The 23,147-nt window shown below is 48.3% G+C and overlaps 1 protein-coding gene across 1 annotated transcript in view; it reads right to left on the bottom strand.

Moving 5' to 3' along the window:
• The window catches only part of LOC139239099 (synaptosomal-associated protein 25-like), a 111,113-nt gene that overhangs the window by 50,022 nt on the left and 37,944 nt on the right, over positions 1-23,147 (bottom strand). The window contains exon 2 of the mRNA XM_070867623.1: positions 9,169-9,305. Coding sequence (XP_070723724.1) covers positions 9,169-9,240 — 72 coding nt within the window. The 5' untranslated portion in view covers positions 9,241-9,305. The remainder of the gene's footprint in view (positions 1-9,168; positions 9,306-23,147) is intronic.

Genomic DNA, 23,147 nt, shown 5'->3' with positions numbered 1-23,147 from the left:
CGGCCCACAATGTCCGTGCCGGCCAAAAAGCCTAATCCCACTTTTGGTCTGTAGGTTACAGCACTTCAAGGGCATACCCAAGTACTTTTTAAAAGTGGTGAGGCTTTCTGTCTCTACCACCCTTTCAGGCAGTGAGTTCCAGACCCCCACCACCCTCTGGGTGAAGAAACGTTTCCTCATCTTCCCTCTAATCCTTCTAGCAGTTAGTTACTATCTATGCCCCCTGGTTGTTGACCCTTCTGCTAAGGGAAATAGGTACTTCCTATCCATTCTCTCTTGGCCCCTCATAATCTTATACACCTCAATCAAGTCTCCTCTTATTCTCCTCTGTTTCATAGAAAATAACCCCAGCCTATCCAATTTTTCCTCATAGTTAAAATTCTCCAATCCTGGCAACATCCTCGTAAATCCTCTGTACCCTCTCCAGTGAAATCACCTTTCCTGTAATGTGGTGACCAGAACTGCACGCAGTAATCCAGCTGTGGCCTAACTAGTGTTTTATACAGTTCAAGCATAAGCAGTATGCTCTTATATTCTATGCCTGGAGCACATGAAGGGGTTAATGTAATAAACACTTGGTAGACAGCGTAAACACGGCTAATGGAGAATTAACGTGGTCACTGTCAGCACTGCTGTCAATCTGTTTTTAATTTCCGGCACTAGATTACTCTATACAAATATTATATTACATTATAACGCATACTGCACATTCAATATTATAGGGCAAAGTTCCACTTCTGCCCAGTCAACTGTCGACGTCCTAGGTTCTGGAATTCCCTACTTAAACCTCTTCATCTCGCCACCTCCCTCTCCTCCTTTAGGACCCTCCTTATGTGTCAGCTGTGGCTCAGTGGGCAGCACTCTCGCCTCTGAATTAGAAGGTTGTGGGTTCAAGTCCCACTCCAGGGACTTGAGCATGTAAATCTAGGCTGACACTCCCAGTGCAGTGCTGAGGGAGTGCTGTACTGTCAGAGGTGCATTCTTTTGGATGAGATGTTAAACCGAGGCCTCGTCTGCCCTCAGGTGGACGTAAAAGATCCCATGGCACTATTTCGAAGATGATCAGGGGCGTTATCCCCGGTGATCTGGGCCAATAATTAACCCCCAATCAACATAAAAAAACAGATTATCTGGTCATTATCACATTGCTGTTTGTGGGAGTTTGCTGTGCGCAAATTGTCTGCTGTGTTTCCTACATTACAACAGTGACTACACTCCAAAAGTACTTCATTGGCTGTAAAGTGCTTTGAGGTGGTCGTGAAAGGCGCTATATAAATGCAAGTCTTTCTTGCTTCTTTCTGAAAACCCAGCTCTTTGACCAAGTTTATCCTTGCTCCTCCGAATATCTCCTACCTTGGCTTGGTGTTCATTTATTCATTGAAGAACCTTCGGATGTTTTTTTACATTAAACGGACAATATAGTTGGAAATTATTGTTGATAAGGGAACTTCTACTGTAGAGAAAATATTATTCCAACATGCTTACACCGCTGTAGCGATTGGGATTTGAGTAAAGCCTCACCAGTGTGATGAGCCAGTAAGCATTATTTCCATTTTCTGATGTGTTGGGATTGGGGGTATCTTCATTATGCTAATTGGACAACGTCCCATCCACACGCACGTCTGCAACAACGGCAACCTACATTTATATAGCGCCTTCAACGTAGTGAAATACACAAAGCGCTTCACGAGGACGTAATCAGACAAAAATTGGCACCGAGCCCCATAAGGAGATATTAGGGCCGATGGCCAAAAGTTTGGTCAAAAGCAGTAGGTTTTAAGGAGGAGCTTAAAGGAGGAGAGAGAGTTGTTGAGGTTTAGGGAAGGAATTCACTAGATGGCTAAGGGCACGGCCAGCAATAATGGAGCGATTAAAGTTGGCGATGTGCAACAGGCCAGAATTGGAGGAGTGCAGAGCTCTCGGAGGGCTGGAGGAGGTTATAGAGATAGGGAGGTGCAAGGTCACAGAGGGATTTGAGCACAAGGATGAGAATGTTTTATTTGAGGCGTTGCTGGACCAAGAGCCAATGTAGGTCACTGAGCACAGGGGAGATGGATCTCCTGTCATCATCATAGGCAGTCCCTCGGAATCGAGGAAGATTTGCTTCCACTCTTAGCATGAGTTCTTAGGTGGCTGAACAGTCCAATATGAGAACCGCAGTCTTGGTCACAGGTGGGACAGATAGTCATTGAGGGAAAGGGTGGGTGGGACTGTTTTGCTGCATGCTCTTTCTATTGCCTGCGCTTGATTTCTGCATGCTCTCGGGGACGAGACTCGAGGTGCTCAGCACCCTCCCGGATGCACTTCCTGCACTTAGGGCGGTCTTTGGCCAGGGACTCCCAGGTGTCAATGGGGATGTTGTACTGCTCAACAACGTGGACCATTTCCCATATCTCGGGAGCCTCTTGTCAACAAAGGCAGACATTGATGCGGAGATTTAACATCACCTCCAGTGCGCCAGCGCAGCCTTCGGCCGCCTGAGGAAAAGAATGTTTGAAGATCAGGCCCTCAAACCTGCCACCAAGCTCATGGTCTACAGGGCTGCAGTAATACCCGCCCTCCTGTATGGCTCAGAGACATGGACGATGTACAGTAGACACCTCAAGTCGCTGGAGAAATACCACCAACGATGTCTCCGCAAGGTCCTGCAAATCACCTGGGAGGACAGACACACCAACATCAGTGTCCTCGCCCAGGCTAACATCCCCAGCATTGAAGCACTGACCACACTCGATCAGCTTCGCTGGGCAGGCCACATAGTTCGCATGCCAGACGAGAGACTCCCAAAGCAAGTGCTATACGTGGAACTCCTTCACAGCAAACGAGCCAAAGGTGGGCAGCGGAAACGTTACAAGGACACCCTCAAAGCCTCCCTGGTGAAGTGCGACATCACCACTGACACCTGGGAGACCCTGGCCGAAGACCGCCCGAGGTGGAGAAAGTGCATCTGGGTGGGCGCTGAGCTCTTCGAGTCTCAACGCTCCGAGCGTGAAGAGGTCAGGCGCAGACAGCGGAAGGAGCGCGCGGCAAACCAATCCCACCCCCCCTTCTCCCGCCGAATATCTGTCCCACCTGTGACAGGGTCTGTGGCTCTCATGTTGGACTGTTCAGCCACCAAAGAACTCACTTCAGGAGTGGAAGCAAGTCTTCCTCGATTCCGAGGGACTGCCTATGATGATGATGATGTACTGCTATAATATAAGACCGTCCTCTTACGTGGCAAAACACAGGCTGCAATTCTCTCGCCTCAAAATAGACACTGGTGTTGAGTCGTGCAGGAGACAGCTCCTGTCCTTTTGTCTGCTGGTAGATTTAATCCGCCTGCTTCCCCGCTGGCGTCTCATTTGACAAACCATCTCAGTCTAATCCTCAGGAAGGTGGGTGTTAGTTTTTGCTCTTTGCCGTCTCAGAGTCCCACAGCCGCAGTCAGGAGCTATCAGCACTAATTATCCGCTTCCCCGTCACACACCGCGGGCTCCCATCTTCACTCTCTCCTCCACCTTCAAGGTCAAACGTCTCCTGATCTCGCCGTATCCATTCCCACTCTCCCCATTATTCACGGCCACGTGACCCTCGAGACACTCCGGAAATTGCTGCCAAGGTGGCCCCCTTTGTGTGTGTTTACAGCCAGACGGAAGGTTTCTGAGCCAGAGATAAATTACACAGCAATCTCAGCCATGTCCAATGTCACAGAAATTCATGAGAAACATCTGTTAAGGCTGGCACTATTAAGCATCACTCATTTGAAAAAGGAAGGAAGGAAAGATATTTATTTTTATAAAGCCTTATTGTGCCTCTCTGAAATGCCTTAAAGTGCTTTAGGTACAATGAATTACTTTGTGTTGCACTGATCGTTGTTACAATTACCAAGTCGTCCTCGACTCCGAGGGACTGCCCGAGAAGGGAGGTTACAATTATCAAGACTGCCTACTTGCAGCGCCATGCCATCGCCCTTCTCCATCTCTGCCTCAGCCCATCTGCTGCTGAAACCCTCCCCTATGTTTTTGTACCTCCAGGCTCGGCTGTTCCTACGCACTCCTGGCCGGCCTCCCTCTGCAAACTTGGGCTCGTCCGAAGCTCTGCTGCCCGTGTCCTAACCCGCACCGAGTCCCGCTCACCCATCGGCCCGGTGCTCGCTGACCGACATTGGCTCCCGGTCCAGCGACGCCTCAAATTTACAATTCTCATCCTCGTTTTCAAACCGACCATGGTCTCCCCCCTCCCTTTCTCTGTGACCTCCTCCAGCCCTAAAACCGCCCCCCCCTACCACGAGAATTCTGCAATTTTCTCTCCAATTCTGGCCTCTTGCACATTCCCAATTTCCTTAAGCTGTCTCGGCCCCAAGCTCCCTCCCTAAACCTCTCTGCCTCTCTCCACGAAGCTTTTTACGATGTTTTGAAAGGTCAATATTGAGCAAAAACAGTGAGATAGACCTGCCACTTGGTAAATCATTGGTGCAATGATTACTTTGTACAGTTCTGGTCGCCACAGTACAGAAAGGATATTGCAGCTATTGAAAGAATACAGAAGAGAACAACCAGAATGTCTGTGGGGATGGAGGGATTGGATTATGAGGAGGGATTGTGTAACTTGGCCATGTTCCCTCTGGGAAAGAGAAGTTTGAGCGGTGAGCTGATTTTTTTTATTTGTTCACTTGTTGTGGGCACCGCTGGCATTTATTATCCTTTCCTAATTGCCCGTGAACAACTGGGCCAGTTAAGAGTCAACCACATTGCTGTGGGTCTGGAGTCACACACAGGCCAGACCGGGTAAGGGCGGAAGATTTCCTTCCCTAAAGGACATGAGTGAACCAGATGGGTTTTTAATGATAGTTTTACGGATCCTGACATGAGCTATCTTTTTTAAATCCCAGATTTATTTAATTAACTGAGTTTAAATTCCCCAGCAGCCAGTGGTGGGATTTGAGCTCATGTCCCACTCATTAGTCTAGACCTCTGGATTACTAGTCCAGCAACATAACCTCTACGCTCCTTAAAACATACCTCTTTGACCAAGCCTTTGGTCACCTGCGCTAATTTCTACTTATGTGGCTCGGTGTCAAATTTCTTATCTCATAATACTCCTGTGAAGTGCCGTGGGTCGTTTCACTACGTTAAAGGCGCTATATAAATACATGTTGGTGTTGTTCGCTGTTTTGAGGATTCTAAAGGGACAGATAAAACGACTGTGACCAGCTGTTTCTCCTTGTCCAGAACAGTGGAACCAGAGGACACAGCTTGTGCTGGAAGGGGGGTAAATACAAAACTAATCTGTGGAAACAATGGGGGCCATTTTAACCCAAACCGTCCGATTTGCTGAGCTCTGAAGGAGCTAAATTAAAAAGTAGGACCTCAAAAGTAGTAATCTCGGGATTGCTACCAGTGCCACGTGCTAGTCAGAGTAGGAATCGCAATATAGCTCAGATGAATACATGGCTTGAGCAATGGTGCAGCAGGGAGGGATTCAAATTCCTGGGGCATTGGAACCGGTTCTGGGGGAGGTGGGACCAGTACAATCCGGACGGTCTGCACCTGGGCAGAATCGGAACCAATGTCCTCGGGGGAGTGTTTGCTAGTGCTGTTGGGGAGGAGTTAAACTAATATGGCAGGGGGATGGGAACCTATGCAGGGAGATAGAGGGAAACAAAAAGGAGGCAAAAACAAAAGACAGAAAGGAGATGAGGAAAAGTGGAGGGCAGAGAAACCCAAGGCAAAGAACAAAAAGGGCCATTGTACAGCAAAATTCTAAAAGGACAGAGGGTGTTAAAAAAACAAGCCTAAAGGCTTTGTGTCTTAATGCAAGGAGTATCCGCAATAAGGTGGATGAATTAACTGTGCAAATAGATGTTAACAAATATGATGTGATTGGGATTACGGAGACGTGGCTCCAGGATGATCAGGGCTGGGAACTCAACATCCAGGGGTATTCAACATTCAGGAAGGATAGAATAAAAGGAAAATGAGGTGGGGTAGCATTGCTGGTTAAGGAGGAGATTAAGGCAATAGTTAGGAAGGACATTAGCTTGGATGATGTGGAATCTATATGGGTAGAGCTGCAGAACACCAAAGGGCAAAAAACGTTAGTGGGAGTTGTGTACAGACCTCCAAACAGTAGTAGTGATGTTGGGGAGGGCATCAAACAGGAAATTAGGGGTGCGTGCAATAAAGGTGCAGCAGTTATAATGGGTGACTTTAATATGCACATAGATTGGGCTAACCAAACTGGAAGCAATACGGTGGAGGAGGATTTTCTGGAGTGCATAAGGGATGGTTTTTTAGACCAATATGTCGAGGAACCAACTAGGGGGGAGGCCATCTTAGACTGGGTGTTATGTAATGAGAGAGGATTAATTAGCAATCTCGTTGTGCGAGGCCCCTTGGGGAAGAGTGACCATAATATGGTGGAATTCTGCATTGGGATGGAGAATGAAACAGTTAATTCAGAGACCATGGTCCAGAACTTAAAGAAGGCTAACTTTGAAGGTATGAGGCGTGAATTGGCTGGGATGGATTGGCGAATGATACTTAAGGGGTTGACTGTGGATGGGCAATGGCAGACATTTATGATGAACTACAACAATTGTACATTTCTGTCTGGCATAAAAATAAAAAAGGGAAGGTGGCTCAACCGTGGCTATCAAGGGAAATCAGGGATAGTATTAAAGCCAAGGAAGTGGCATACAAATTGGCCAGAAATAGCAGCGAACCTGGGGACTGGGAGAAATTTAGAACTCAGCAGAGGAGGACAAAGGGTTTGATTAGAGCAGGGAAAATGGAGTATGAGAAGAAGCTTGCAGGGAACATTAAGACGGATTGCAAAAGTTTCTATAGATATGTAAAGAGAAAAAGGTTAGTAAAGACAAACGTAGGTCCTCTGCAGTCAGAATCAGGGGAAGTCATAACGGGGAACAAAGAAATGGCGGACCAATTGAACAAGTACTTTGGTTCGGTATTCACGAAGGAGGACACGAACAACCTTCCGGTTATAAAAAGGGGTCGGGGGGTCTAGTAAGGAGGAGGAACTGAGGGAAATCCTTATTAGCCAGGAAATTGTGTTGGGGACATTGATGGGATTGAAGGCCGATAAATCCCCAGGGCCTGATGGACTGCATCCCAGAGTACTTAAGGAGGTGGCCTTGGAAATAGTGGATGCGTTGACAGTCATTTTCCAACATTCCATTGACTCTGGATCAGTTCCTATGGAGTGGAGGGTAGCCAATGTAACCCCACTTTTTAAAAAAGGAGGGAGAGAGAAAACAGGGAATTATAGACCGGTCAGCCTGACATCGGTAGTGGGTAAAATGATGGAATCAATTATTAAGGATGTCATAGCAGTGCATTTGGAAAGAGGTGACATGATAGGTCCAAGTCAGCATGGATTTGTGAAAGGGAAATCATGCTTGACAAATCTTCTGGAATTTTTTGAGGATGTTTCCAGTAGAGTGGATAAGGGAGAACCAGTTGATGTGGTATATTTGGACTTTCAGAAGGCATTCGACAAGGTCCCACACAAGAGATTGATGTGCAAAGTTAGAGCACATGGGATTGGAGGTAGTGTGCTGACATGGATTGAGAACTGGTTGTCAGACAGGAAGCAAAGAGTAGGAGTAAATGGGTACTTTTCAGAATGGCAGGCAGTGACTAGTGGGGTACCGCAAGGTTCTGTGCTGGGGCCCCAGCTGTTTACACTGTACATTAATGATTTAGATGAGGGGATTAAATGTAGTATCTCCAAATTTGCGGATGACACTAAGTTGGGTGGCAGTGTGAGCTGCGAGGAGGATGCTGTGAGGCTGCAGAGTGACTTGGATAGGTTAGGTGCGTGGGCAAATGCATGGCAGATGAAGTATAATGTGGATAAATGTGAGGTTATCCACTTTGGTGGTAAAAACAGAGAGACAGACTATTATCTGAATGGTGACAGATTAGGAAAAGGGGAGGTGCAAAGAGACCTGGGTGTCATGGTACATCAGTCATTGAAGGTTGGCATGCAGGTGCAGCAGGCGGTTAAGAAAGCAAATGGCATGTTGGCCTTCATAGCAAGGGGATTTGAGTACAGGGGCAGGGAGGTGTTGCTACAGTTGTACAGGGCATTGGTGAGGCCACACCTGGAGTATTGTGTACAGTTTTGGTCTCCTAACCTGAGGAAGGACATTCTTGCTATTGAGGGAGTGCAGCGAAGGTTCACCAGACTGATTCCCGGGATGGCGGGACTGACCTATCAAGAAAGACTGGATCAACTGGGCTTGTATTCACTGGAGTTCAGAAGAATGAGAGGGGACCTCATAGAAACATATAAAATTCTGACGGGGTTCGACAGGTTAGATGCAGGAAGAATGTTCCCAATGTTGGGGAAGTCCAGAACCAGAGGTCACAGTCTAAGGATAAGGGGTAAGCCATTTAGGACCGAGATGCGGAGAGTGGTGAACCTGTGGAATTCTCTACCACAGAAAGTTGTTGAGGCCAATTCACTAAATATATTCAAAAAGGAGTTAGATGAGGTCCTTACTACTGGGGGGATCAAGGCGTATGGCGAGAAAGCAGGAATGGGGTACTGAAGTTGAATGTTCAGCCATGAACTCATTGAATGGCGGTGCAGGCTAGAAGGGCCGAATGGCCTACTCCTGCACCTATTTTCTATGTTTCTATGTAATAGCGAGTAATGGGCGGGCTATAAAACTGCCCCATCCCCTGGGTCTCCCGCCCAGCAAGTTAGGCTAACATTATCACCAATGTTTCAATGAGCAAGTGTTCAATTTATGGAATAGGCTCCCGTGCCGAGATGGTGGAAGCAGTTAGAATGGATTTAGTCAAATGAAAATTAGATAGATTTCTTTCAGAAAATAATATTTTGGGATCCCGTCTGAGAGTAATTTGAGCCGCGATGTGTGCGGAGTGTAACGAGCTCGGGAGGAACCGGTGACTTTGGGCCTGTGGTTCCTAAAGCTCTCCCCCACTGGGGGGTTTGCCTCACCTCCTGGTGGTCTGGGTCTGTTGTAGACTCATTGATAGCGATTGATCACTGGGATTGGTCAACAACTCCATTATCGTTGGATCGTGAGATGGTACATGGGCCTTAGTCTTTTATCGTCTAGGATTCCGAAGTTCAGATGCAATGATAGAATGCATTTACAAAGTAGCTCCCTCTTGTCCTGGATTTGCCACTCACCTCATCGGTGATCTGGTCAGCACAGCGCTGCATCTCCTCCAGCTCCGACCTCATATACACGTCTCCGTCCATGGCGCCCCCTGTGGCTTATTGCGGCAGCACAGCACGTCACGCTGAAGCACTTGTGCTCCAAGGGTCTGAAAACCAGAAAGTGAAACGCTTTAGAATACTTATCATATTTAGAGTACTTATTAGGCATCATCTGTGGCTCAGTTGGTATCACTCTCACCTCTAAGTCAGAAGATTGTGGGTTTAGGTCCTAATCCAAAGACCTAAGCACATAAATCTAGGCTGACTCTCCCAGTGCAGTGCTGAGGGAGCACAGCACTGTCGGAGATGCTGGCTTTCAGATGAGACGTTAAACCGAGGCCCCATCTGCCCTCTCAGGTAAATGTAAAAAATCCCACGGCACTAGTTCAAAGAAGAGCAGGGGAGTTCTCCCCGGAATCCTGGCCAATATTTATCACTCAACCAGCTAACCAACTAAATAACAGATTATTTGATCGTTACCATATTGCTATTTGTGGGAGCTTGCTGTGCGCAAATTAGCTGCTGTGTTTCCTACATTACAACAGTGACTACACTCCATTGGCTGTAAAGCGCTTTGGAACATCCTGAGGTCATGAAAGAGGCAGTAGAAATGCACATCATTTTTTTCTTTACATTATATTTTCAACAGGCAGCCTGTGGTTCAGAAGAAGCAATGAACAAAACTGCATGCAGAATGTGTAGAACTTCCGGAGTTTCCCTGCAGGTATCATTGATCAGGAGTGGAACCCACCCATGCGGAATCGGCTATTTACAAACTGTTATTTTATGCAAAGTACATTACAAATCTTATTTTGACACACACTTGCTGTTTACAAAACTTTGCTTTCTCTTCAGAAGTTTTTGTCATACTTTACTGTCAATTTTTCCCATTTCTAAATTTTTGTGTCAACATTTGTGTCACGCTGCAATTGCACCATCCCAACAGTGGTGGCGCTGTCGCGCCTTAGCTGTGTGACTCCCGGCTTCCCAGCCTGCACTGCGGAGAAACACCTGCACTCCAACCACCTCTCTGCTTTATAAATTATTGTTAGAATTACAGAGGATTTACAGTTAGGCAGAATGGCCTGTATATGTGCCGTAGACTCGATGTAACTCGATATAAGCACAGAGGCAGACCATTTGGCCCAACTGGTCCATGCCGGTGTTTATGCTACACACGAACCTCCTCCCACCCTATCATCATATCCTTTTATTCCTTTCTCCCTCATGTGTTTATCTAGCTTTCCCTTAAATGTAACTATGCTAATCGCTTCAACCACTCCCTGTGGCAACGAGTTCTACATTCTCACCACCCTCCGGCTAAAGACGTTTCTCCTACATCTCCCTTGGATTTATTATATATAATATTATATTATTATATTTATGGCCCTTAGTTTTGGTCTCCCCCACAAACGCAAACATCTTCTTTACCCTATCAAACCCTTTCACAATCTGAAAGAGCTCTATCAGGTCACTGCTCAGTCTAGACAAAGAACCCCAGCCATTTCAATCTTTCCTGAGGTATAGCCTCTCAGTTCTGGCATCAACCCACTAACTCTTTTGCATTTTCTCCAGTGCCTCTGTATCTTTTTTGTTGTCTGCAGACCAGTCAGTTGTGCTACTCAGTTTCAAATAATATTATCAAATCCAAATATATAAAAATTAGAACTGAATGTACTTTAAAATTAAGAAATAATTATTTCTGCGACTCCTGTTCTAATTAACCTTTGCGCTCGAACACTTACACTTGGATCCCTGTGCATAATGTCACAGGAGATCAGATAGTTAGAAACAATTATTCATCAGCAACCAAAAGAAATTACAATTCTGAGGGTACTTGTGCATGAAACACAAAAGGATGGTATGCAGGTGCAGCAAGTGATCAGGAAGGCCAAGGGAATCACCTGGAATACTGTGTGCAGTTTTGGTTTCCATGTTTACTTATTTTGGAGGGAGCTCAGAGAAGGTTCACAAGGCTGATTCCGGAGATGAGGGGGTTGACTTATGAGGAAAGGTTGAGTAGGTCGGGCCTCTACACATTGGAGTTCAGAAGAATGAGAGGTGATCTTATCAAAACGTATAAGATTATGAGGAGGCTTGACAAGGTGGATGCAGAGAGGATGTTTCCACTGATGGGGGAGACTAGAACTAGAGGGCATAATCTTAGAATAAGGGGCCACCCATTTAAAACTGAGATGAGGAGAAATTTCTTCTCTCAGAGGGTTGTGGATCTGTGGAATTCGTTGCCTCAGAGAGCTGTGGAAGCTGGGTCATTGAATAAATTTAAGCCAGAAATAGACAGTTTCTTGAACGATAAGGGGATAACAGGTTATGGGGAGCGGGCAGGGAAGTGGAGCTGAGTCCATGATCGGATCAGCCATGATCTTATTAAATGGCGGAGCAGGCTCGAGGAGTCAGGTGGCCTACTCCTGCTCCTATTTCTTATGTTATGTAAAATGGATGAATTGATTGGACATTCCAAGGCAAATTCAAAATATAGTGGCGATCCTGCAGACTGGGAAAGATAGAAAGTACATAAGAGTTAGGAGCAGGAGTCGGCCATTCGGCCCATCGAGCCTGTTCTGCCATTCAACAAGATCATGGCTGATCTTCTACCTCAACTCCACTTTCCTGCACTGTCCCCATATCCCTTGATTCCCTTAATATCCAAAAATCTATCGATCCCTCAATGACTGAGCCTCCACAGCCCTCGGGGGTAGAGAAAAAAGACAGACTTGCATTTATATAGCACCGGACGTCTCAAAGCGCTTTACAGCCGATGAAGTATTTTTGGGGTGTAGTCACTGTTGTAATGTGAGAATTCTAAAGGAATTCAAAGTGGCAAAAGCTCCAAAAAGGAATGCAAGAAAAGTTTGCTCCAAGGATAACAAGTGTATTAAGTTGCCGGCTAAGTGTAACATAGAAAAAACATAGAAACATAGAAAATAGGTGCAGGAGTAGGCCATGCAGCCCTTCGAGCCTGCACCACCATTCAACAAGATCATGGCTGATCACCCACCCCAGCACCTCCCCCCCCACCCACCGACCCCCCCCAGCCGCAAGGCCCACATCCAATGAACTGGGATCAACAACTCTCCGTGGCAGGGAACCCCACAGGCCAACAACTCCCCGAGTGAAGCAGTCTCTCCCAATCCCAGCCCCAAACAGCCCACCCCCCATCCCAAGACCATGCCCCCCACCCCACCGGCTCCAGACCCACCCAACACCGGGAACACCCCACCCCCGCACCCAATCCACCCCGTCCCGTCAGAATCCTTCCCAAATACCGAACACCCCCAGATGTCGAGCCCCCAGCCCCGGCTACCCCGGAGCCACGCCCCCGCGACGCCAACCACACCACATCCACCAACCGCCATCTGCGCAGTCAACCCGTCCACCCCACTCCGAACACTCCCCGCACCGAGGCACAGAGCCCCCAGGCCCGCCCCTCCAACACACTTCGCCTCCCCAGACCTCCACTGCAATGTGGCCCCTCCCTTCCCCCGCCCTGGGTTTCTCCGCCCCCCACCTCCACCACTCTCCTCTCCATCCCCCGCCCCTCAACTTCCCTCTGCCTCCCCGCACAGGCTCCCATCTTGGGGGCGGTAACCTTCTGGGGCCGGGAATTTTAGCCCCCAGCGTGGAAGTCCTGCTCCCGCCACAGAATTGGCCTTACCCCCCCTCAATGGAAGCGGAGTGCAATTTCCCACACGCCACTTCCTTTGGGGGCAGTTACCGGGGCACGACTGGGTGCTCCTGTTGGAACTGGTGCTCTCCACTCTCTGTCCTGTGACAGTTGGAACTGGTGCTCTCCACTCTCTGTCCTGTGACAGTGGGAACTGGTGCTCTCCATTCTCTGTCCTGTGACAGTGGGAACTGGTGCTCTCCACTCTCTGTCCTGTGACAGTGGGAACTGGTGCTCTCCACTCTCTCTCCTGTGACAGTGGGAACTGGTGCTCTCCACTCTCTCTCCTGTGACAGTGGGAACTGGTGCTCTCCACTCTCTCTCCTGTGACAGTGGGAACTGGTGCTCTCCACTCTCCCGTCCTGTGACAGTGGGAACTGGTGCTCTCCACTCTCTGTCCTGTGACAGTGGGAACTGGTGCTCTCCACTCTCTCTCCTGTGACAGTGGGAACTGGTGCTCTCCACTCTCCCGTCCTGTGACAGTGGGAACTGGTGCTCTCCACTCTCTGTCCTGTGACAGTGGGAACTGGTGCTCTCCACTCTCTCTCCTGTGACAGTGGGAACTGGTGCTCTCTACTCTCTGTCCTGTGACAGTGGGAACTGGTACTCTCCACTCTCTGTCCTGTGACAGTGGGAACTGGTGCTCTCCACTCTCTCTCCTGTGACAGTGGGAACTGGTGCTCTCCACTCTCCCGTCCTGTGACAGTGGGAACTGGTGCTCTCCACTCTCTGTCCTGTGACAGTGGGAACTGGTGCTCTCCACTCTCCCGTCCTGTGACAAAACGTGGGCAACTTAAAGAGAGGCGCAGGTAAAATGGTAATTGAAAACAAGGAAATGGCAGACTTTGTGTACAAAGTAGAGGAAGAGCATAAAGTACCAGAGTTACAAGGGAAAATAAATAGGGCAGGAATTTACTAGATTTAATCTAAAAAATGATCATGAACAAAATGAGACAGAAAGGTTGAGTAGGTTGGGCCTATAGTCATTGGAGTTCAGAAGAATGAGAGATGATCTTATTGAAACATATAAGATAATGAGGGGGCTCGGCAAGGTGGATGCAGAGAGGATATTTCCACTCATAGGGGAAACTAAAACTAGGGGACATAGACTCAGAATAAGGGCCGCCCATTTAAAACTGAGATGAGGAGGAATTTCTTCTCTCAGAGGGTTATAAATCTGTGAAATTCTCTGCCCCAGAGAGCTGTGGAGGCTGGGTCATTGAATATATTTAAGGCAGAAATAGATTTTTGAACGATAAGGGAGTAAAAGAGTTATGGGGAGCGGGCAGGGAAGTGGAGCCGAGTCCATGATCAGATCAGCCATGATCTTATTGAATGGCGGAGCAGGCTCGAGGGGCTGAATGGCCGACTCCTGCTCCTATTTCTTATGGTCTTATGTAAGATTGACCAATCTCTGGGGCCTGATGGCTTCCACCCCAGGCTATTAAAAGTAGGTGAGGAAATTGTAGATGCTCTAGTTATGATCTGCCAAAACTCTCTGGCTTCAGGATTATCACCTTGGATTGTAAAACTGCCTATGTCGCTCCATGATTTCAGAAGAACGGGAGAGAGGAAATAGGAAATGAGTCTAACGTCAGTTGTGGGGATGGTGCTGGAATCGGTCACCGGGGACAGAGAGACCGAGCATTTGGACAAACATCAACTGATGAGAGCGAGCCAACAAGGATTTGGAATGGGGACGTCATGTCTAACTAAACTAGTTGAATTTTATGAGGACGTCACTAATGTAGTAGATAAGGGAATGTCTATGGATGTTATTTATATGGACTTCCAGAAGATATTCGATAAGTTTCCACACAAGAGTCCCTTAGCAAAAATGAAAACACATGGACAACCTATTGACACGGGTAGGGAATCAGTTCAAAGGTAGAAAACAGAGAGTAGGGATAATGGGTATGTTTGACAGGATGTGACTAGTGATTTGTACTGAGAAGTTGCCTGGACTGATTAGCAGTTTGCAGCCTCCGATGAATATCCTGTTAGCAAGTATATTGATGTATAACTTCGGGGCGAAGGAGCGGCGAGAGATTGTAGAGGGATGTGATCGGGGCCCAGGAGAGGCGAGGGCCCAGGGGCAGCCCGGGCCCAGCCCACACTGCGATATGTGTGCGCACTCGGCCCGTGCAGCAGAGCTGGTCTCCAGTCATTGGTCAATTCTTGCCACTGGACCAAGACCGAGCTCTGTCAAGCCCGTGTGGTGGCTGGTGTGCAACAGTCACCCCACGTTAAAAAAATCCACCCACAGGCATCCACCGTTCAGGAAGTAATTCGGGATCCGGAATATTAGGTCCTTCATTGAAACACCTGTGAACACATCCCTTTTCGGCGTGGAAGCAAGTCATCCTCTATTTGAGGGACCGCCTATGATGATGATATTGATGTTTAACTTGCTTGTACTTTCTGTCAATATTAATAAAACCAACAGGGCAATGTATCTTGGGCATCCGATCCTAGAAAATTTGGAATCATCTATTTGATTGGTCTAGCAATCAGGTGCTGGAACCATGGCTGATTTTGTTCTCTTCAAACCATCGCCCTGAGCCCAATTGCATAATGAACTCAGCCAAATTTTGATAGTTGCGATCCTGCCCCCTTTATTATCACGTTACCCTTTTCACTAAAGTAAGTATTTCCTCTAATGAAGTGCAATAACTGGTGTCCCTAACAACTGCACCTCAATTGACCGTGTCACCTCTCCTACTCTAGCCTTGCTGTAGTCTTGCAATAAAGGCCTTGTCCCTCCAAGGTCCACTCCAGCACATAATCAAGGTTGGCGCTTCAGCGCAGTACCGAGGGAGTGCTGTATTGTTGGAGGTGCTGTCCTTTGCATAAGATGTTATGTCAAGGTCACGTCCACCGGTTCAGGTGGACATTTAGGATCCCATGGAAATTCAAAGAAGAGCAGGGAGCTCTTCCAGTGTCCGGGCCAACAATCCTCCCCCAACAGAGAACCTCAAAAGCAGATTAACTGGCCTTTCTATTATTGTCTGTGTACATTTAAAAGCAAAAAATGAACTTGCATTTATATAGCACCTTTCGTGACCTCAGCATGTCCCAAGGTGCTTTACAGCCTTTTGAAGTGCAGTCACTTTTGTAATGTAGGAAACATGGCAGCCATTTTGAGCACATCAAGTTCCAACAGTGGGCCAAAGTCCGACACCTCACCCCCCACCACCATCCCCGGGCCTCCTATCTGCCCAGCGAGGCCTCCACCCCACCCCCACCTCAACAATCCCCCCTTAGCCATCGAACCAATCCCCTCTGGTCCCGATCACCCTACGGCCCACGGTCCCCTTCCGATCTACCCCGCCCCCCCCCCCCCCCCACCACCACAACCCCTCCCCCGTCCCCTTCCAACTCCTGAACCTCCTCCGGCCTCCGATCCACGTTCCCCCGACCCATCCTCCATTTCCTCCCCTTCCTCCTCTCTGCAGCCTGGTGACATTGACCTCCCAGCTTGACAGTCAGCCAGCCTCTCCGTCTGGCTGGCTGTGGGCGGGAATCAGTGCCTCGAAATGCAAATCAGGCCCTCCCTTTACATTGGGCAGGGCCTGTGAAATAACCCGTTCTCCCGGATTTCCCCACCGTTTTCCAGCCCTCCCCGCTCCCTATCTGCCTCCGAATTAAAATTCCATCCTGCGTTCCCTCATGGAGCAGCATTCCGTGTGTCGGACTGCACAAGGTATTTCTGGCCGCCCTTGACCATGTCCTGAGTGTCGCCATTTTGGTTCCTGACTCCGGATGAAGGAGGAGGCTCGGTTCCAATACCACATGTGCCTGATGGAAGGAGCATGGTTAGGGGTCAACACCCATCTGCTCTGCACTGGGACACTCCAGATTTTGTGTGGCCTTTTAGAAATTTCTAGAATTCGAGAGGAACACACAAAATGGCTGCTTTGAAAAAAAATAAGAGGCCATTGTTTCACACCTGTGTAGTGCTGGGTCAGTGTTAGTGGTGACACTTGCATTAATAGCAAAGAAAATCTCTGAACTCAAACTATTACCCGCTCCCTGCCCTGCTCATTTATACAATCAAAGAGCAGTACAGCACAGAAGGAGGCCATTCGGCCCATCGAATCTGCTCCAGTTCTTTTGAAGAGCCATCCAGGTAGTCCCACCCCTATCCCCCCTGCCCCCAACCCCACCCCCCTCCCACCGCCCCATATCCCTACAATCTTTTTCTCCTTCAAGTATTTATCCAGTTCCCCTTTGAAGGCTCCTATCGAATCTGTATCCACTGCTCTATCAGGCAGTGCGTTCCAAATCCTAACCACATTCCTCATGTCGTCTCTGGTTCTTTTGCCACTCACATTAAATCTGTGCCCTCTCAACGACCTTCCAGCCACTGGAAACAATTTCTCTTTATTTAGTCCTATCGAAACCCTTCATGATTTAAAACATTTCCATCAAATCTCCTCTTAGCCTTCTCTGCTTTAAGGAGAACAACCCCAGCTTCTCTGGTCTACCCACGTAACTAATCCCTCATCCCTGGAACCACTCTCGTAAATCTCTCCTGTAAGCCTTCACAGCTATTTTTCGCCATCGTATCATAGAATCATAGAATTTTACAGCGCGGAAGGATGCCATTTCGGCCCATCATGTCCGCACCGGCCGACAAAGAGCTATCCAGCCTAATCCCACTTTCCATAGCCTTGGTCCATAGCCCTGTAGGTTACAGCACTTCAAGTACTTTTTAAATGTGGTGAGGGTTTTTGCCTCTGCCACGCTTCCAGGCAGTGAGTTCCAGACCCCCACCGCCCTCTGGGTGAAGACATTTCCCCTCAAATCCTACCAACTACTCTAGTTGTTGACCCCTCTGCCAAGGGAAACAGGTCCTTCCTATCCACTCTATCCAGGCCCCTCATAATTTTATACACTTCAATCAGGGCTCCCCTCAGCCTCCTCTGTTCCAAAGAAAAGAACCCCAGCCTATCCAACCTTTCCTCATAGTGAAAATTCGCAAGGACCTAGCTGGTTAGCGACTTGTACGAAAGATTGGCCCTAAATTGGGCCTCATTCTCGTCTGCTGCTGTCTGTGTTCATTCTCACCTTGAAGCTCTGAGAAGCGAGGGATGTGGGAAACGCAGCAGCCACCAGCATGACTCATCTTTTTATAAAGCTGTTTACACAACCTTGTCAAACGGATAATTCAAGCCTTAAATGCTGGAGAAGCGCAGGAGGTCCATTCAGTGTGTGAAAGATCCAGTAGTTAACACCTTCTAATGAAGGGCTTACCCATAATGGTAGACCAGCTTTCTCGCAAACCTGCTGTGTATTCATAGTATTAAGGGTATATTCCCCACCCCGAGTTTTCTTCTCTCCTAAAGGCGCTCATGTTGGGTTACATTACGTAAACTAGAGGAGATCTGAACCTCGGCTGCCCGTGTCCTAACTCGCACCAAGTCGCGCTCACACATCACCCCCTGTGCTCGCTGACCTACATTGGCTCCCCGTTAAGCAACGCCTCGATTTCAAAATTCTCATATTTGTTTACAAATCCCTCCATGGGCTCGCCCCTCCCTATCTCTGTAATCTTTCACCCACCCTTTCCTTCAACGACTGTCTGTCCCACCTGTAACAGAGACTGTGGTTCACGTATTGGACTGTTCAGTCACCTAAGAACTCACTTTTAGAGTGGAAGCAAGTCTTTAAGGCAGAAAAAGACAGATTTTTGAGCGATAAGGGAGTTATGGGGAGTGGGCGGGGAAGTGAAGCTGAGTCCATGATCAGATCAGCCATGATTTTATTGAATGGCGGAGCAGGCTCAATGGGCCGTATGGCCTACTCCTGCTCCTATTTCTTATGTTCTTATGTTCCTCGATTTCGATGGACTGCCTATGATGACGATGAATCTTCTCCAGCCCTACAACCACAACCCCCGCCCCCCCACTCCCCCCGAGATGTCTGCGCTCTTAAGCATCCCTGATTATAATCGCTCTACCATTGGTGGCCGTGCCTTCTGTTGCCTGGGCCCCAAGCTCTGGAACTCCCTCCCTAAACCTCTCCGCCTCTCTACCTCTCTTTCCTCCTTCAAGACGCTCCTTAAAACCTACCTCTTTGACCAAGCTTTTGGTCACCTGCGCTAATTTCTACTTATGCGGCTCAGTGTCAAATTGTTTGCTCATAATATTCCTGTGAAGTGCCTTGGGATGTTTCACTATGTTAAAGGCGCTATATAAATACAAGTTGTTGTTGTCGTACAGAGTCACGGGTGTAAGCCGCCTTACTGCTCCTCACCTAGAACGGCCAGCTCTGCTTGGGTGCATTACTGAAGGTTTCATCATATGACCCCCCCGACCCAAGCCGCCCTGCCTCCACTGTCTCGCCATTGGTCTATTCCCCAGATGCACGGCCTTCTCACGGCCAATCGGAAAGGGGAACAGGTGCTTTGCAGGGTCCCCAAAAACAGATGGGTTTTGGTCGGGTGAAATGTGAAAATGTTTTCAAATCTCAAACCCCGCCCCTAAAACCACCTGCAATCCGCCCTCTTCTGGTTTTAACGGAGTGCGAGACGGGGCGGGGGGGGGATGGGCGACCAACCTGCTCCCGTGTGATTGGTTGGTCATTTAAATATCATCATAGGCGGGCCCGCGAATGAGGATGACTTGCTTCCACACCCAAAGGGATGAGTTCACAGATGTTTCAATGAAGGACCCGATGTTCCAGTCCTGAACTCCAATTGAGGGGGTGGAAGATGCCTGTGTGGGGATTTTTTAACGTGGGGTGGCCGTTGCACACCAGCCACCACATGGGCTTGACAGAGCTAGGTCTTGGTCCAGTGGCAAGGATTAACCAGGACAACTGGAGACCAGCTCTGCTGCACAGACCTAATGTGCGCACACATATCGCAGTGTGGGCTGGGCCTGTGCTGCCCCTGGGCCCTCGCCTCTCCTGGGCCCCTTACGCTCATTTGCCACTCAATTTACACTCAGTAAATATTATAATGAGGCTGTGAGCCTCAGATTTAACCTGATCTTCCAAGTTTAACCCTGGCTGTCCGGAATTCCGGGCCTCGGGAACCCCGGCAGCTAAAGGGAGGCGCGGATCACTGCATTGAAGAGGAACGTGTCTCGACGCCCCTGCTTGTGTGCCAGAAGGAGCAGGCGCCCTCAGGCTATCTTCTTCCCTGCCATTGGATCCCCCCCCACCCCTCTGCCCCCCACGCTATCGCTACCCCAGCTGCAGGCTCCCTACCTGCTCCTGGATTAAGGCCCCTTCTGTCGCGCTCCCCGTCCAACAGGGAGCCAAGCCTATCAGTCAGGTTGGGAATAGGCTGGGAAAATAGACGTACGCTGGGACGGCATAGTGGGGCACCTGGACTTCCTCTGCCCCAACCCCACCACCCCCCCCCCGATCTCCAATATTTTTATAACCAATAAATGAAAGCGTTCAAAAAATAAAGACTAATTTCACACCGTCTCTCGGTGTTGCTGGCAACGGAGCCCCGCACATTGATCTGCAATTCCCGGAGACTCCCGGGCAATCATAAGACTTAGGAGCAGGAGTCGGCCATTCGGCCCCTCGAGCCTACTCTGCCATTCAATGAGATCATGGCTGATCTTCTACCACAACTCCACCTTCCTGCACTGTCCCCATATCGCTTGATTCCCATCGTTCCCCAAAAATTTATCAACCTCTGTCTTGAATATACTCAAAGACTGAGCCTCCACAGCCCTCTGGGGGAGAGAATTCCAAAGATTCACCACCCTCTGAGAGAAGAAATTTCTCCTCATCTCAGTCCTAAATGGCCAACCCCTTATTCTGAGACTGTGACCCCTGGTTCTAGACTCCCCAGCCCGGGGGAAACATCCTCCCTGCATCTACCCTGTCAAGCCCTGTAAGAATTTTATGTGTTTCAATTAGATCACCCTTCATTCTTCTAAACTCTAGGGAATACAGGCCTAGTTTACACAATCTCTCCTCATAGGACAATCCCCTCTTCCCAGGAATCAGTCTGGTGAACCTTTGTTGCACTCCCTCTGAGGCAAGTATATCTTTGCTTAGGTAAGGAGACCAGAACTGTACACAGTACTCCAGGTGTGGCCTCGCCAATGCCCTGTATAAATGCAGTAATCCTGGAGGTTTGAAACCCTAACCTCATCCCAATGTCATTCCGAGTGAGTGAGCCTCGATAGTCAGTGTGGGCGGCCTAGTTGACCATTCAGGACCACATAGCTCAGTGTGTGGTTCCTTCCTCACAGACAGCGATGGGGACAAGTATCCGGGATGACTTTCCCCTCCCTGAGTCAGGAGCACTGGAGCCGGTTATAGAGGCTCCGCCCACACCTTGGTTGAGGTCAGCTTCCTACCACAGGCCAGGGATTGAGCTCAGAGTGTGTCAGACATAGCTCGGTGGGCAGCACTCCTGGCGCAGTGCTGAGGGAGCGCCGCACTGTCGGAGGTGCCGTCTTCTGGCTGAGACATTAAACCGAGGGCCCTGTCTGCTCTCTCAGGTGGACGTAAAAGATCCAGTGGCACTATTTTGAAGAAGAGCAGGGGAGTTATCCCCGGTATTCTGGCCAATATTTTTCTCTCAACCAGCATCGCTAAAACAGATTATATGATCACTTTCTCATTGCTGTTTGTGGGAGCTTGCTGTGCGCAAATTGGCTGTCGCGTTTCCCACATTACAACAGTGGCTAACTTCAAAAAGTATTTCATTGGCTGTAAAGTGCTTTAGGACATCTGGTGGGCATGAAAGGCGCTATATAAATGCAAGTCTTACTTTCTTTAACCTGTGATCTCCTAGTCTGTAACTGTCCACACTGGGCAATGCACTTAGCAGCTGGATCATCGATACGTCCCGTAACATGATTCTGAGAACTCCACCAGCTACTAAACAACAACTCCATTTATTTCTACAATTCCAATTACGTGTTTAAAAAGGTACAGACGATCCATTTTGTAGCTGTTGGCTGCAGCCATCTTGATCCTACTCTCCAGAACTCCCTGAACACTTCTGCCTTGGTACTGCACTCCCTTCCCCCCACTTTTGAAGTCTCATCAACAGCTATCTTTTCCACTCGGCTCGATTGTGTCAGTCGTGGCTCAGTGGGCAGCACTCCTGCCTCGGAGTCAGAAGGTTGTGGGTTCAAAGTCTCGCGCCAGGGACTTGAGCACGTAAATCTAGACCGACATTCCCAGTGCAGTGCTAAAGGAGTGCTGCACTGTTGGAGGCGCCGTTAAACCGAGACCCTGACCGCTCTCTCAAGTGGATGTAAAAGATCCTATTTTGAAGAAGAGCAGGAGAGTTATGCCGATATTTAGCCCTCAACCAACATCACTAAAACAGACTGGACTGGAAATCGCGGCCTCCCCGAGTCCGTACAGGGCGTGTACAGGGCGTACACGGGGTATGTATGGGACGGACCCGGGAAGGCATTGCAACATAATGCGCATGCGCCGAAAGCTGGATTTTTCGATCTGTCAAGCTCCAGCTCCAGCTCGACAGCTCGTCCACATCTCGGGAGCGAGGACATGTGCACGGGCAAGATTGCGGGATTTACCCATATCCTGCCCAGCAAATGCCCTCAAAACTCTTGCGCCTGATAAAAGCCGGTGCATAGCCGACTGTTACAGGCGTAAGAGTTTTAAAACATACAAGAATATAATTAAATTAAATTAAATAAAAAATATTATTTTTAAAAACCCTGTCTACTATGTTATATTTATTTTTAACCAAAATTAAAAAAAACTTTTTAAAAAGTCTGAATATTTTTCTCTCTAAGATATTTAACTTTAATTTCAATTATGTGAGGTGTGTTTTTTATTTTTTATTATAGTATTTAGTGTGTTTGTTTTTTTTCTCATTAATAGCAATGAGCGCGTGCATTACTTCAGGAAGGATATATTAGCTTTGGAGGGGGAGAGACGATTCACTAGACTGATTCCGGAGAGGAGGGGGTTAGCTTATGATGATAGATTGAATAGATTGGGTCTTTACTCGTTGGAGTTCAGAAGGATGAGGGGTGATCTTATAGAAACATTTAAAATAATGAAAGGGATAGACAAGATAGAGGCAGAGAGGTTGTTTCCACTGGTCGGGGAGACTAGAACTAGGGGGCACAGCCTCAAAATACGGGGGAGCCAATTTAAAACCGAGTTGAGAAGGAATTTCTTCTCCCAGAGGGTTGTGAATCTGTGGAATTCTCTGCCCAAGGAAGCAGTTGAGGTTAGCTCATTGAATGTATTCAAATCACAGATAGATAGATTTTTAACCAATAAGGGAATTAAGGGTTATGGG

Source organism: Pristiophorus japonicus, chromosome 26, assembly GCF_044704955.1.
Source record: "Pristiophorus japonicus isolate sPriJap1 chromosome 26, sPriJap1.hap1, whole genome shotgun sequence".
NCBI lineage: Eukaryota > Metazoa > Chordata > Chondrichthyes > Pristiophoridae > Pristiophorus > Pristiophorus japonicus.
The sequence above is the reverse complement of the archived record's forward strand: the minus strand, read 5'-3'. Positions and strand labels throughout refer to the sequence as shown.